Source organism: Cynoglossus semilaevis, chromosome 1 (genome assembly GCF_000523025.1).
Source record: "Cynoglossus semilaevis isolate Cse_v1.0 chromosome 1, Cse_v1.0, whole genome shotgun sequence".
Taxonomy (NCBI): Eukaryota; Metazoa; Chordata; class Actinopteri; order Pleuronectiformes; family Cynoglossidae; genus Cynoglossus; species Cynoglossus semilaevis.
Window position 1 is genome coordinate 31452524 of NC_024307.1, and position 17629 is coordinate 31470152.

General features: G+C 38.9%; 1 protein-coding gene across 1 annotated transcript in view; it reads left to right on the forward strand.

Moving 5' to 3' along the window:
• Positions 1 to 15325, forward strand: part of LOC103390236 (transmembrane protein 151B-like) — an 18484-nt gene extending 3159 nt beyond the window's left edge. Inside the window, 6 exon segments of the mRNA XM_008326022.3 lie at positions 6932 to 7270; positions 7623 to 7757; positions 8414 to 8553; positions 8651 to 8690; positions 9029 to 9158; positions 9161 to 15325. Of these exon segments, the coding sequence (XP_008324244.1) occupies positions 6932 to 7270; positions 7623 to 7757; positions 8414 to 8553; positions 8651 to 8690; positions 9029 to 9158; positions 9161 to 10245 (1869 nt within the window). The 3' untranslated portion in view covers positions 10246 to 15325.
• The last annotated feature ends 2304 nt before the right edge of the window (positions 15326 to 17629 follow it).

Consider the following 17629-nt stretch of genomic DNA (forward strand, 5'->3'; position numbering starts at 1 on the left):
TGCCCTGTTTGATTACAACAAGCAAAACAGGACTGAAAAAGTAAATTAGAATGAGGAACAAAGGGTTGACTGAACATCAAGTGGTTATGATGAGCTAAGGTTAGGATTTTCAAATAAATTAAATTTAAAAAGTAGCTCTGGGCAACAGTTAAAATTTAGAATCAAGAATAATCACGTAACCTCTTGCAATTACACTACTGATGAATCACACAATTCAAAAGTAATGTGTGTAGTGTGTAGTCTTTTATTTTAAACATATGAATGAAAGTTCCATAACATTTGCAACTTTGCAAACACTTAGAAAATCATTTTTATAAAGTAGCAGTTAAATAAAATATTTTGTGTAAATCTCAACTTAAAGAATTTAATCAAAAGTTTTTATACTGGACAAACAGCTAATGCCGGTGTTTACATTGCTGATGCTGATGTTAGCGATTTGCAGCGCTAACAGCTCAAACACCTGCACCTGTTCTCAGTTGTTATACTGCAATGACTTAATGTCTCACAATTGTACAATTAAAATAAAAATAAGCATAACAGAGGGACACCTAAGTTAAAGACTTTGGAGAGGCAATGTTGAGAGAAGATTCATGTGTGAGGTAAGACAGTGTTAAGTCCACGTTGACTCTGAGTTGATGCTTGATGTCAGCAGCTGTAGAAGTGATTCCTTTTGGATGGAGACAACCAGTTAAATCTGAACCAGTTGATGGTGGTAAATTGTAAAAACGTCCCGTGGGTTGTAGAGTTCTTTTATAGTACTGAGAAAAACCTGCTGAGAACGTTGACAGAAATTAGCAGCCCACCTCCCTGTGAGAAATTGTAGCTGTAGTTTTGTGTAGGACTGCAAGAATAACAACATGCAGAGCAATGGTTCGCAAACACAGAATGCGGACAAACAAGACCATGTACATGGGGAGATTTTGTTTTTGTAAGATAAACAAGGAAACACAAGTGCTGAAGATGAGAAAACTGAAGAGGACAGCAAAAGCAGAGTGGGATTTGCTTTCCTCAGGACCATATGTCAGTGTAACATTCAAAGCTGAAACACCTGATCTGAAATCGATACTAACTCAGTCATTGTTAGTTGTAAATCTTTTTTCCAGGCTGCCTCTAAAGCATAATGCAAAGCCACATCATCCTGAAGGTTATTCTACATACAGTAATGAGAGCAGAGGGTATTTCACCAGTGCTGACCTTGTGGCTCTGCTTTATGGATATACTGAATCATTTGATAATCTGGAGTTCATTTAAACCATAATATACACCTGACTATGTTAAAGGTTCACTGAGTAGGGAGTAGCAACATCTAGTGGTGGAGTTACACTTTGTCTTTAAAAATGCATCATGTCCTCCTTTTCTTTCATATGAATGCAAATGTATCACACCGTTAGTATAGAAACTAGGACAGTCAAAAAGCGTTATTGGTGTTAATTTAATTGTGAATGAATTTTACTGTAGTACACTTTAATGGATAGTCAAAATGACTCATACTGCATAACCAGTAATTCCACCGTCAAAACACATTGATACACATGTTAATAGCACATTGTGCCATCTCAACAGCCAGCATGCATTTGTGGAATCTTCAACTTCAGGTCAGATGACCTGCTTACATCAGATAAGTCTCATCGAGATCAGAGCAGTAAGTCTGACAAGGTGACTGGCATATTGTCAAATGGATCATCCAAATAAATATATCCATATTTGTTGATTAGTCTTGATGAGTTATGATTTCATTGATATTCCCTTGTGATAAATGCAATTTAGTTTTCCTCTTTTCTGTGACAAAATCCAAATCTATTAGGTTTTTAATTTAAATATTACTTTACTATTAACATAACATTACAATTATTTATTAAAATCTTTATTGTAAGTAAGTAAATCAGGAAATGGCCAAAATATTTGATATTACAGTATATAGTTTTAGTTTAGCATCAAATTTACCGTTTAGCAGGAGAACAACCAGTCTAAATGACCATATATGGTCCCAATATATTGTCTAAAATGTTACAGTACCTATTCAGATGGGTGGCATATTTATATATTAGGATTTTATGAAGTTTTATCAAGAATTTTCTTTTACTAATTTTCATTGTAGAACATGTCACTCTGCAACTGACACTGCCTAGAGCTCTGTCAATTCTATTACCAACACGGCACAATACCTAGGAAAAGTTCTCATCGTTTGATGATTAGTATCAAGTACAAACACTCAAAAGCACATTATTGAACAAGATGACTATGACTATGATGACACCATTATTTAGCTCACTCAATTCATTTGTTGTTCCAGCAGAGTGGAAACCTGATCATCCTAAACGACTCTCCAATTGTGTTGAAATGACACATCATTTTTAGCGCTGCACTGCAGGCATCAACAGCACATTTTCCTCTCTCTTCACTTCCTCACTTCATTTGCCGCCCACATGCTAGGATTGCTAATTATAGCTGCTCCAGTCACACCTAACCCGCTGAATCAGTAGCAGCAGCACAGACACGGTAGAAAAGGAGATAGGCCAAGGTTTCAACACTCTATCTGTTTATTACCCTCTGCTGGCTGCTGAGCGGTGTTTATGTGTCTGAAAAGATAATTGGGTAGCTTAAAAATAGCGCCCCACACTGAGAGTCATGAGTATGGTATAGATGGAAAGTTTCCACTGCTATCGGTTGTAGATATTGAAGTAATGCTTCTCAAAAATTGCGACCTTTAGAGCCCAGGCCAACAAATTCCTATGTAAAGACTGCAATTTCGCACTCTTAGAGGAAGGAAATACACGTTTTATAAAATGCTGAAGACTGTCATAGGCTCATATTGACTTAAAATGGACTTAAATGTTTTTTGATTTCTTTTTTTTTTCAATGTACAAAAGCTTTCCAGTTCATGGTGTTTTGTGAATTTTCACATGTGGTAGACATTTCACCAGACTGTGTTGGACTGCAGGTGTTCCTTTTGTATGTCTCCAAAACCATGATTGTGCAACTTGTTTAAAGTAAGATTTATTGTATTTTTGCTGATAATCTAAAGGGTTCCTTTTCTTTATTAATTTAAAGACTTAAAGAGAAATTAAAATAATTATATTTGTTTTTACCATGAACAAATTGTGACATTAACTTGGCTAGAGAACATGTTTTGCTGTCCTTTGGTTCTATTCAGATTACGAAAAACATCAGTTCTCCTGCATAAAATAAATGTATAGAAATCAAAGACCAAAATTTAGAATCCAACATCTGACTATAAAATGTCATGCATGCAGTGCAATTGTAAACAAGTTTGGTTAGCCCATTGGTGGCATGGTCGTTCTAATTACATGGTACATTATTAATTTTTAAGAAGGCAATGGTTTCATTAGATTATTTGATGACATAATCAAATATCGTGGTTACAATAATATTTAAAAGCGTAGATACTGCGCTGATTTACTGATTCCTGTCCACATACAAAAATCTAAAACAACAACATTTACTGATTCCTGTCCACATACAAAAACAAAAAGAATCTAAAACAACAACCCCCAATATCATTGTTAACATTAACATTACATTAAAGGCCAATATTTAAATTAAGAGACTTTGTTAGAGGCATTTGTTGGGCTAATCCATTAAAATCCAGACATTATTAGAATTATCCAGAATCCAGAATTATCTCATGTAGAATTTACCTCTGAAATATTATCCTATGCGAAGGCTGTGTAAATGTCCAGACTGGAAACTGACAGTTGACGCCACTTGGACTAAGTCAAACAGATCTCTTTTTTATAATAATACCATGGAAATGGACCTCTTCCCATGGTTTGTGGTATCCGGCTCAAGTGGCAGGGAAATAGAGACGTGGTCACGACACGACACCAAAAGCATCCAGGGATACAAGGCACAAAATAAAAATGATCATGTGTAAAAGCCTGATAGGCTACAGTACTCCCCTCCATCTTTCACTTGCACTCAGGTTTCTGTTTATGGTATTCTTTGCTTATGCTGCATGTGTTCATCATGCGCCCCTGTTGGCTCATGGGTAGATTAGTCATCACACTGCTCCAAAGGCAATTTGGTTAAATTGCAGAGGACTAACTCAGTGGCTCTCATGTGACTCTGCTCATCCCTACTGACAAATAGTGATTGACACATACGCATACAACTAATTTATCTCCAAAGATTTTATCCTGTCGTGACACAGCTGCAGCAGAACCCTGATTGTTATGGTTTTTTATTATTATTAGGGTGTCTCTTGTTTTGCCAACATTAATCTGCAGAAGGTAAAAAGAGAAAGATAGGGAGGGGGAGGGCTAGAGCCAGTAGCACACAACAGGAGAGGCTGGAAGGGCAGGAGAAGGACAAGAATGAATGATTTTGGCAGTGGACTTCCCTGCAGAGGTGTATGCTGTCACTGATGCCATCATTTTCTCCTGTGTCTCTCCCCCACCTCTCTCCTCTCTTCCACATTCTTCTAAACTTGCATTCATGAAAAGTTCATGATCATCTCTGTCTCTCTCACGCTCCCTCTCTGCTTGGCTCTCTGCACTACACATTTATGCCAATCAATCCACTTAGACAGACTTTCATGGAGGCAGTAGGAGAGGAGACGAGGGGCTGGAGAGAAGGGAAGGAGATGCTTTAGCTGGGATGGGACAGAGGGAGGAAATCATAGGGTATGAGAGGAAGGGTGTGCTGAAGAGGAAATATTATGTAGGAAAAGAGAGGAAATACAAAAAATAAAATAATTTAAAGTAATACTTGCGGTATAGAATATATAATATATTTTTACATTCATAAGTGTGGCTTTAGTTGAGTCTTTTTCTATGATAGGGATTGGTGCAGACTAATAAACTGGAGGTGCCCTTCACGTCCTCCGTGTAGAGCTTACCCTTGATATGCAGTAGTAAAACGTGAGAGTGTGTGTGTATCCAGTAGCCAGTCACTAAGGCTGCCCTGTGTTGGAGAATGAATGTGTATAAATGGGAGAGGAGAAGGAGGGGGTGATAGAGACAGAGAGAATGGTCTGAAGGATGGGTGGAGGGAGGGGGCAGGGGGTGGATGGATGGATGGATGGATTTGCTGACAGGGCAGGCAGAGTTGGCTGACAGGACGTTGGGGCAGTATTGTCAACTCTCCTTTTTGCCTCCTACTTTATTTCTCCTTTGCCAATTTGCACGCTGTTGTTTGCAGGAAAACAACAGAGAAAATAGAGAAACATTCTAACAAATGCGCAACTGACACCTGGAAATTACCATGCAGGTGCTTTACTCACATCTTCATATGTCTGTCATAGTCCTTAGAAGAACATGCATAAAACACAAGTCATTCTCTCCCGGAGCAGCCCACCTGTCTCCCCGTCTCTCCTTCATTCTCATTCACATATATAACATACAGCAGCAATAATAATAACGTGGCTGATGGTGGAGTGGAGTCATTTAGCTGGAGAACAGTCAAGAAGCATTGGTCTCAACTAAATTATTCACATACACTTCACCGGCTGCATTGCAATGATGAGAATGTGCCTGGAGAAAAGGCGCAGGGCACATTAGACTGTCTGTCTGGGTTTCTAAATGATCCAGTTACAAAGGACATACGTAGAAACCATGGTGAATTCACAAGAGTGAACTTGAACTGTAGCTGAATAAATGTATGCCTAAGAGTAAGGTAGACGACAGGTAATTCAGTTCTAGTGAGTTGTCAAATATTCAAATTAATTTGTTTTATTAATTAATTAATATTTTTTCCTCCTATCTAAACATAACAAACATAGATATAAACAAATATACTCATAATATAAAATAATAATAATAATAATTAAGAAAACATTTTATATACTGTAGAAAGATATAAAAAAGCTGAGGTTGCTAAAGGAGTGACTGTGATCACAAAGCAAAGATCTCAGACAGAAGAAGAAAAGTTGTTACTGATTTAGATCAATGAAAAACAGTTGGCCGGCAACAGTATTTCAGAGACAGTAATTGTGAGAAAGCAAAGCGAACATTGCACCATCATGACTCCTCAGCACCATTAAGGACAAATGCGTTAATTGGTTTGAACTTGTATGAACTTGTACACAAAATACTGTTGAAAAAGTTTGAATAAGCAAAGATGACATAACCTAGTACAGTGTATTCCTTATCAGTGTTGTCATGTCTTTGAAGGGTTAATGTTTCCAGTTGTATCCAGGAAAAGAGCACAGGTCAATGTAATGTCCACTGTCAGGAAAGCACACGTCTACTTTATGTCTCTTTCTATGCGTGTCTTCAACAGTGCAACTCAGGCTGATTCAAAATGTGCACTTAGAGAAAGGTCTAAGCATCTAAGCTGTGTGTGTGTGTGTGTGCACATGTGTTTGTTAGTATGCATGTGTGCGTGTGTAATATGCAGCATTTATCCTTTGATGGCTTTCTGATGGGTATGGGGTTGTATTATGTATTCCTTAGGTGAAGACCTTAGCTCACGCAGTTGCTCTGAAATATGAACCCATATTCATATCAAATAGGATGAATGTTATTATTTAAATGTACTAATCTTAATAGCAGGTGTTTGTCTATGTTTACAGCAGTTTAACTGTAAATCTGAATATTGCTACTTATAATAGTTTTCGTTGATAAAGAACTCTTTAATGCTTTTTGAAAAATGCTAATTTAATTCATAACCCTTGGCAGAAAATCGTAAAAAGCCTATAATTAGTAACTAATAGAGAATGGTTGAAGTCTTTGAGGCATCTCTTCACAGTATGTTAACAATGTATATTGTACTCTATTGTATATCAATGTATGGCTGCTCCTTATTAGTTAGTATAGCTCCTCCACTGGTCCAAAATACTTTTTACAACATGGTTGAGTGGACATTTTGTGTAGTTATTTATAATGTTCCACAGTCATTTTAGCATGTTCCTCTGGCCCATTCATGTAGTAACAGAAAGCATCTGACATATTTTCTTATTTTGTCTCCATAGCAACGGCCAGTTCAACAGTCTCTGGCCTCCTCCCTGTGTCGGGAGTCCCATTGGAAGTGCCTCCTCTTGACCCTCCTCATGTACGGCTGCTTTGCCACACTCATCTGGTGTGCTCTCTGTCGGGTACCTGTTCTCGGCTCCGCCTCTATACCTCTTGGTGCCGATGACGATGCGACCTCAGCGGCCTACTACAATGACATTCTGCATTTGGAAAGTCCCTGCTCCAGTGGTTATGTCTACATCCCCCTGGCCTTCCTGGCCATGCTTTATGTGGTTTACCTGGTGGAATGCTGGCACTGCTTTTCCAAGACAGCCATGTTGGCTAATGCTGAATTTCAGGTATTTGTGAAAAACATTTTTTTTTATTTGTTTGCTTTAGTTTGTCATTAAATGTAAGAGTCTGTGTGCAATGTATATTCTATTATATTATACAATATAAATGGAACAAAAATGCCATTTCTAAATGATCTATAAAACAGCAGAGGTGTTTTCAAATCCACCATCTTTAGCAGCATAAATGATACAATAATCATTACTAAATACTAAAATACTAAATTCAGCTCAAATCAATAAGTTCTCTCCTTTACATACTTCCAGGCTGTTGTTAGAACATATATGTAAATTCTGTAGAATACTATTTATGTACTTTTGTACATAATCATAACAGTGTTATCATTGACCTTTAAAACAGGAAGTGTATGAGCGTGTGCAGAGACTTCAGCAGGCCACACCCTGTATTTGGTGGAAGGCCATCAGCTACCACTATGTGAGAAGAACCAGGCAGGTGACGAGATACCGCAACGGAGATGCGTACACAACCACACAGGTACTTTTTTTTTCAATATATTAATAATATCTATTTTTAGGTCTTTTTTGGGGCTGAAAAGTATTTAGAGGGGAGACATATTATGCAAAACAGACTGTGTCAGGATGTTGGTACACATATTTCCATTTCTCTAGTGTCTGCCTATTCCTTAATTTGGACAACTACCTATATGTTTTACAATAGAATTGTAACCTGTGTCAGGCTCTGCCATTGTAATGAATATAACCCAGAAAGCTAAGCATAGTTGCTTACGTAGCACAGCTCTAAATGAACCCGACTCATATTATACGTTTGGTGCCTCAACACTGGAAGAACCATAGGTAATAGTAACAACACGAGAGAGACATCCAATGAGGTTGTACAACTAAAAGTATTATGGAAGTACAAACTTTACTACTCACCACTGCCAAACATCCAGGTTTATCCTTGGATCTAGACTTCCTTCTAGAGTTTTCTTCTTTTGTGTTTGTTTGTGTAAAGCACGTTTCTAATATTTCACAAACATCAAAAAACCATATTCATTGGTAAAAAAGTAGAAAAATACTGTATGTCCCCTATAGATTACAATGGCTTCCAAAACTTCCCTTTTGTATCATGCCTGTTTTCTTTGTTCTCATTTCCCTCCCTTGACACCCACCTGACACCTCCCCTCGCAGGTCTACCATGAACGCGTAAACACTCACGCTTCCAGTTCGGAATTTGACTACGCCCGTTACGGTGTGAAAGACGTGTCAAAGGAGCTGCTGGACCTGCAGCTTCACCCTGCTGTACGCCTCCGCTTCACAAAATGTTTCAGGTGAGACTCGTGATCAAACTAAAAGTCTGTTTTATTTCAGTCCTAATGTGTGTCATTTATGATGTGGAAATAAGCTGACATTTATTTGTCCATTTAGCTTCTCCAGTGCCCGTGCAGAAGCTGCCTACCTCACACAGGTATTGCTGAAAAAACATTATGAGCTGAATCCATAGTTTTATAAAAAAAACTTTTTTGGTATTTTAATATGAAGTTGTTTTAAAACTAGCCATCCTTATCTTTGAGCAGAAAATAACACCATGGTCAACATGTGTTTCATCTACTTGCTTCTGTTGCTCAAATAGCTACAAACAGAAACATGTGACTCTAATGCAGAACAATAGAAATCCTCAAAGTTTAATAAATCAATATTTTATTGACCTAGCTTTGCACTGAAGAAATATATTCAAATAAGACTTTGGTGATTATGCGGACACACCTAATACCTTCCCTCCCTCTTTTGTTTTGACGTCCTAAGCGAGCTCGGTTCTTTGGAGAGAACGAGGGTCTTGATGACTATATGGAGGCCAGAGAGGGAATGCACCTTAAGAATGTGGATTTCCGTGAACATATCCTGGCATTCCCTGATCCTGCTCATCAGCCTTGGTTTTCTTCTGGTTAGCCTCTGCATTCCTTTTGTCTTGGCCCCTGCGTGTGGTGTCAGAATTCCGCACAGCATACGTCCACTACCATGTGGAGAAGCTATTCGGGGAGGATGAGGACGCAGTCCTGGGAGGAGGTGGCGGAGGACCAGGTGGAGGTGGAAGAGGAGATGGAACCGAAGGAGGCACTGAGAATGGAATCCACCCCGGAGGGATTGCCATTGGAATTGGCCTGAACGGGAACAGCTACAGAGCCATTTCTCGGGTCAACACGGTGGATATGACGGAGCTGGAGTGGCACATCCGCTGTAACCAACAGATGGTCCCCAGCTACTCTGAAGCCTTGCTCATGGACTTGGATTTAAGTGGGGGGACAAACCCCACTACCTCTACACCCATCTCTGGGCCTCCGGGTAACACCCCTAACCAGGTGACCAACCCGCCTCCTTTTGCTCTTCCTGTGGTATTTAACTCAGCTTACCTCCTTCAGAGCTGTCCTCGATGCAGGAGGACAACATCCAGCTCCAGTCTCCCCTCCAGACTCAGAGCCCCTATGGGAACCACAGCCCTCTTAAATGCTACTGTGGCAGGTATTAGGGCAGCAGGACCTGCAGGTGGAGGCATCGGAGGGAGGCTGGTGCTCAGTCGAAGTGGATTTTCACTTGGTAGACTCGGAGGAGGACGTCAGAACAGCCTGTTTCATTCAAGAAGCATCGGAGGAGGCCTGGGGGGGAGCAGGGAAGACGGAGGAGGAAGTGCAGCAGGAGGGGGAGGAAGTGGAAGCAGCAGTGTTGGAGGAGGTGGAGGATTCCTGGGGCTAGGTTCAAGGCAGGACAACGAGGAGACAAGAGGAGTGTTAGAAGGTGAAGGGGAAGAAGAAGAGGAGGAGGAGGAGCACGAAGAGGAGGTGAGGAGGGAGGAGGGAGGTAGAGGAGGCAGGGAGAGTGATGAAGCCACAGAACAGGAAAACAGAGCAAGAGGTGAGGAGAGGGAAGGAGGGAGGGAACGTCCCCCATCCTACGAGGACGCATTTTTCTTCCCTGTTCTTATCATACACGGAGACGAGAGCTGCCATGCTGGAGACGACATGTGAGGAGTAAGAACAATTCACACGCTTAGATGCAGAAAGTATGGACGGAGATGGTGACTGAGCAGGAGAGAAAAGTGGGCCAGGCAAGTGAGGCAGTGGAGGGACATAAGATGTGCTGAAGAACAAATGAAATGTGAAGTGACTGTTGTTGAAAGAGAGGAGCAGCAGCACGACAGGACATGGAAACAGAGAAAATGAGGTTCGAACAGCTTTGTAATGGCTACAAATGGAAAGGCAAGAAGGAGAAATCAGTTAGAGCAGGACGGAGAACTTGAATGTAATTTAGGGAAGGAGGTAGAGGAGCAGGTAGTCGGCTACAGGGGATTTAAATAAAATGAAAATGGAAGGTGGAAGCTGAGGAACTTGAGAGTGCAGCAACATGATAAGATGAAGTCTAAGAAAATGAAGGAGTGCAGGAGGTACACATTCTGAGTTGCCAACTTCTGCTAACATGGATTTTGTGTGAGAAGGAATTATAAATCAGGAGTTTGGAGAAAAATGGAATGACCTTAAATAAGTTTAATCCAGATCTATCTATGCAAGACAGGAGTGGGAGGAGGAACTTAAGTTAGTAACTGGAGGGACGCGGCTAACATCCAAACTGGAGGAGCAGTTTACGTTAGGCCTAAGATATTGGGAAAATCCATTTTCAGAAGAATTGGTACACTTAGAGCAATAAAAAATTGGTAATGTACTTGAACCTTCACATATCAAGCACAAGAACAACATGCGTTTGCCTGAACATGTTATACTAGTTGGTCATCACAAGATGCTCTGAACAAAGGTACATTTACTTTCCATTAAATTGAACCTGTTTCACAAATTGGGAATTTGTCCCACATATTGGGCCACAACCTTCAGTCAATGCTTCTATACACTCATTACTGAACCTGCTAATCACTTACCTGCTAATTAAACCCAGAGAATGTGCACAGGTTTTAGTCCTACATTGCCTCACTGTCAAATCTTCTAATAATGTTTTCATCTTCAAGTCAGTAAACAGGTTAATATTTAATAAATACATTTAAATTCTTCCTCAAAAACACAAAACATGTTGTTGTTTTGCTTGTTATCAAGGTAAAAGTCAATTATAACCAATGTCATTTTTGTACTGTCACGAAGTGTACCAATTTTTTAGGACATGAGATTTGTTAATCTAAAATTTAAAATCTGAATATAGACTAATACACAGGGACTCAACATGTACTAAATACTACAAATGATGGAGCTGAGGTGAGATTATGTGGATCAGGGGCTGTCAGACTATTTCATTTTTTTAATCTGATAAGTCACAGGGTACCTGTGGATTAATCACAGTCAATCATGATTAATTGAGATCGATGGTGTATCTCTGTATATTGTTGGAAGAGCAGCTAGATATGTTCACGCATTGTGTTTTGTGATGAATCCAAATGATGTAATTAGTATTATTGAAAATGTCCGAACAAAACAAAAACCAAGCTCCAGATTTTGCTTTGTAATGTTGGTTGGGCTAACACTATAACAGTGTAACGTTGGGGTTAAGTCTATACCTTAGATTCTGTTTGATAGCTTTAGGTGACAATTAATACAAAACAGAATGCTTAAAAATATTGGTATTGGAAGACAAATGTAAGGTTTTAGGAAGTTGAAGCACTTCTGCTTATTATTGTCTCCATGACACCAGACACCTGACGAGCCTAGATAACATTTTTAGTTCCAGTCAATGAGGGAAAAACAATTGATTTCCTTCACTTTTTCAGGCAGTCACACTCTTCACCATTAGCTTCCCCATTACTCCATGTCCATTACTGATGTGCAGCGGATAGAAACATTTCATAGAAAAAAGGGAGTGACTATTCACCACCCCCTCAGCCTCTGCCACCTCCTCTCCCCTCTGCTCAGGTTTGCATCTGCACTCTGCCTTTTCATTCATCACCTCTGTCTTCACCTCACCTGACTTAAACGCACACAAGTGTGATTATCATTAATACATCACCTCCTTATTCCAACCCCCCCCCCAAAAAAACAAAAAAACAACCGTCGCATCTGGAAATGGTGGTTTGCTTGTTCAGTTAGGATGTTACTGGCCTCTGGTTCTAAAACAGTCACTGCTTTTGTTGTGATCCTCCTCTCAGCTTTTCCTTCCATCACCTTCAGCTCATCTCATCGCTCTCTTTAAAGCAGTGGATATGTGATACACCTCTCACAGCTGCTGGAGATACAGCGATCAGGTTTCATTCTCTCCTCTCATACTTCCCACTCATGCAGTTTGACATTTTTCCTCAAATGGAGATGGGTAATGTTTACCCATGTTACATAGGAGCAGACCACTGAATGCTAGAAGACAAGACTTTGAGCAGAGGTTGCCTCAAAAAGGGATGTGACTTCCGCACACACGAGTGAAAATGTTATAATCTCACCAGTTATGCCTGCTTAGATTGAATCTAGTTTTGTTCCCCACGTTTGTATTTAAAGATGGGCCTGTGCATTATGGAGAGAAAAAAGAAAAAAACAGAACACAGTATGTGTTTAGACTTTATCCCATTTACATCCACAGTGTTGGATTGCATGGAGTATAAGGTGATATAGCTGGATAGTTCATCCAAAAAGTGCATACTTCTAATTTATTGGTATGATTTAAAGTATTAAAGTAAAAATAAAATAATTACAGAAATAATTACAATGATCAATTCGACCCGGCCATTTGATTGTGCCACGCTACTGCTACCTCCTCCTCCTGCTCCTCTGAATCATCTGCAGCTGAAACATACAGTAGCCTCACTGTGGAATGTGTATCTGGCCTAGAGATGCATGTAACTTAATAATAGCTATTAAGCAGATCCTACTAATAGCTGTACGGCAAAATGCAGTGCCAAAAACCAGTGATCCGTGCTCGGTCGACACAAATTCAGATATTCTAGCCTCATCCAGACAACGGCGTTGACAATAACTGGTAAGGATGAAGTCACTGTCCTGCTTCCTCAGTGGGTGTGGTTTTATTCAAAGTCAGACAAAGGAGAAGAGACTGGCACAAGTGTAACAACAACAAACAATCAGTGCTGTGGACGTTTGACTTCACAAAGCACATCAAATCAGTCCTGAACCGTCATGGCACAGCAGCCTTCACGATGAGATGATGAAGAGTCTCTGGCTGTGTCTTTCTGCTAACTTTGGACACAGGAAAAAAAAGCACATTGAAGGAGTGAGGTTGGAGTTCAATGGGTCACAGGGACAGCGGACACACTCACAAATACACTACGTTACAAAAAACATCTGACCTGGATTCAGGCGTGGCAGCAGGGAAAGTCCTTGCAGTGAAACTTTGTGCACAGGAAAAAGTAGAGCAGGAGTACTGACCCAGTTTGGTCCACAGGATGCACACATTATGGTGTACGATGATTCTGGCTGAAGAACCAAGATGGAGCTGAACTGGGCACAATGGACAACAACGTATGTTAACAGAGACTGTTAGTGGAGGGACAAAGAAAATAATCAATCGAAAACAAAAAGCGCGTGAAAACGAGTGTAAATGTGAGATTAAGAGACAATTATTTTTACACCTGTCAATCATCATCTCACACTCTTTACTGGATTATTGTCCTTTAAATAAAAAGCACTACAAAGCAATGAACACACATTTCATGTTATTATTTTGTTTTTGTCACAGGTGATTGTAACATTAAGGCTAACAGGAACCGGTAGGTTTGTATCTATAGTTCGTAGGCAAACGTAAGTCTGTAATTTGCTACTTTTCTATCATCTCTACATTTAGGTAGACATGACTTCAGGTTGTTGATTAGATTTCTGAAAATGTAAATGCTTTTGTTAAGCTTCAGAATCTTTTCATTGTCAATAATTAATTTTTACATTATCATATTTGTAAATCAAATCATTCCTTTGACTTTCCAGTGGGGCTACAAGAAGAACAACAAGAAGCCTCTAGTTCATTTTTTTAAACGCATTATTTTGACATGAAATGATTTCTTTAATTTAAAGTTAGCTGATTTATTTCATTGTATGTATTGTAAGTGGATATTTAAGCAGTGTTTTTATTATCTCGGAGTGTGTCACAGAAGTGTGTCCTCAGCCGCTTACGGTGTGCCAAGGGAACTTTGTGCCCATGATGTCTTACACAAACACATGTTCATGTGCACTTGCATGTCTAGTCACAGCAGCCGTTGTAACAGACTAGAAGGATTGCTGATCCACACACAGAAAGTATGAATTTACCCACCACGATTTTGCCTTTGCATACAGTGTTGCCAGCTTTGTTTTTGGCTCAGGATTTCATTTGATGCTGCATTTCTGTGTCAACACAAGCTGTTTTGTGTAGCCATCCATTGATATGCCAAAGGGGGAAAAAAAAATCAATAATATTAATATAAATAACACGAGAGCAGGTGAAACTACAGTGCACAAAAGTATGTAAACGAATGTGTTACTGCATCAATAATCTATATCAGTGATACAAAGGTTGTGTGTGGTAGTCATCTTTTCCCTAAATCATAGAAAACTTATTTTTTACATTGACTAGGTTCCAGTTTGAGTAAATCTCCTCAGATTCTATATAAAGTTGTATTTAGGGATTTTGTCCACTGGGTGGCACAAAAGCTACGTAGATTGTAAACATGCAGCTGTTTGGCAGTCAATTCAGAGGATGAAGACAGTGAATGAAAATATGTTTCATTTCTGTTCACAGTCAGTGCTGTCAACACTTTGTTTTGTATTTTGAAAAATCATCATTGCTGTGACAACACCATATAATTCATCAGCGTGGTGTCATGTGATGTGATTGTGCTTCTTTTCTTCCTTGGAATCCTCCACTGATCTGAATATTTTCTGTTAATCAGGACTGAATGTGCCACAAAGCCATATTGCTCATTTCCCTGCTCCCTGGCTGGAATTGTACATATGTTGCTAAGCAGCTTCCTAAACTTGTATCCAAATGCAATGGGAGTTTCACTCATTCAAAATCAAATCACTGATGTAAAGACAAAAGAAAATTTACATTTCTGGTCTAACCTCCATTTCTACTGCATTGCTCATAGTCTGTCCTTGTTGCTCTATATGACACAAAACTGCAAATAAATTAAAGATGAAGGAGGTTTGTTTCTGATTTTTCTTTTCAATTATTTTTAACCATATTGTGTTGTTGTGACCACTGAAAAACAGAAAACTGCTTGTTTTGTGGTGCTATTTTTGTCTCTTTTGCTTAGTCCATTTCAGAGGTGAAAGTGAAGCAGAGTTAGCCTATCCCAGCAGAACTTCAAAACAGATCATTATTGTACATCGACACAAATTACTATATACTGAATGATACTGTATGTGTGTGCATATACATATATACAATATGTCCAGATATGTATGTAAGTATACATAATGTAATGGTAGTGAATAACACCTGTATAGTTATTGTCCTGGTCTTAAATGTGACTCTAGCACATGGTGATGATGATGAAAGATACATGTGAAGAAAATAGTAAGTAATATCTATTAGTATAATTATTAATATAAGGGTGCCATATGATGCAATAAGATTAACTGACGTCTTGTGATAAGTAGAACGTTGTTGTTAAATACTGTATCTTTTACCTCAGTGTGCCCAAGCTGTGTCTCTCAGGTAAGTGAACCCTTTTTAACACAATTTTAACAAACAAATTCAATTATATTTTTAAGCAATAACTTCAGAATGTTAATATAAAATAATAAAAACCTTCACTTGCATTATTTTATAGAAATAATAGGAAGCGCCTTCATGTTGTAGAAATACAAAGCCAAGATTTTACCTACCCCTTCATCCTTAACTCATTAAAACTCCACTTTTTTTCTTTTCAGGGTGAAGGGGAACAGCAGACAACAAGTGAAGATGGTTAGACCCTTGGACAGTTCTCCAGTCCACTTAAGGCCCAAAACGGCCATTCAGACTCACACTAAATACAAATAGTCAGCTAAAATGGATGAATTCAGCTCAACCCTAAAGCTGTATTTTTGAATAACGGATGAACATGGTAAACCTTTGGTTGTCATCAGCGATTGAACAAATGACCTTGTTGTAAAGCCCCACCTTTGTAAATATTACGTTTCTGAGATTGACAGTTTTCCCGTAATTAAAGTACAATGAATTTAAAACATTACCAATTAGATATTAAAGGTCGCCGTCTAATTTTACGCTTGAAGCATATCCAATTGAAGAAGAAACAGCTGTTTCCACAGCGTGCAAGCTAAAGTGCATTTCTGTAGGTTTGACACTAGAGGGCAGTAGATCGATTGCAATAATTTGCAGGTTGTTCGTGAGACCTGTTCAATTTTTTTCACTAATTAAACCTTTGTTTTTTTATTATTTAATCTTTGCATTATCCACGTATTAAGTGATAAAACTAAAACATTCCCAAAATGTATTATTGTTTCCCCTATAAAAAATAATTTGAGAACCATTTGGTTGTTGGAGTTACGTGCTGAAATGAGTGCCTAGTGTATTTCCTAAACTGGACTTTATCATTTATTATTGTGATACTTCTTATATTAACTTTTAATTTAGGATCTGTACTGAGAAGTGTGTTTCTCTGTTAGCTAGATCAGATGCCCTGTAATGGGTCCCGCCTGTGCTGTGTCTAATCAATAATCTAAATCTTCTGATGAATTATTCATTCATCAGCTCCTCGACTGTAGTATAACCATCTTCCCATCATTTCGACATGACAACATCATAAATAAACGCTGGCCTCCAGTCATCACGTCGTATTGCTGGGACTGAAATCAAATATGCGCTTGCTTCATTCTCTTTCCCGTCCTTTCATCACCATGTTGACTCCTTACTGCATGTTACTCCACAGATGTATCTGTGTTGTATCTGCAGAGCTTAGCTCCTGGCTGCACCTGCAGCTATAGCCCATCTCTGACCTCGGACTGAAAAGAACATGAGGGAAAAATACCAGTTAATAAAAATAGTTATTGATCTAATGATAACTGTTATGTTATAACATTAACTAAGGTCTAGTCCTTTATATCTAACGCTAAAAAAAACCCTGTCATATTATGATGGTGATTGATGTTGAGAAATATGCAGTAGTAGTTTTACGTGCTTGTCCCTCCTCTTGGTGGTGCTGTAGATCTTTGGAAAAACAAATCTTGCTCTAAATTCATCATTAGGCAATGACAAGAGAGCAACCCGACCCCAAACCCACCCCCCTATACTTGCATTTTTTTAAAAGAAGTACACAAACAAAGCGGAATAGTGGAATACCTTTTTTTGGAAGCAAGCTCATCTGAGTAAAGCTCATATACAATTGCTCAAAATAAATCTCCTCTTTTCTGGGGAAAATTATTGTATTTCAAATCTCACCTTCTCTGTTCCGTTTTGCAATGTAATTTATAATGTTAAAAAGAATATGTGGTTTAACTGCAT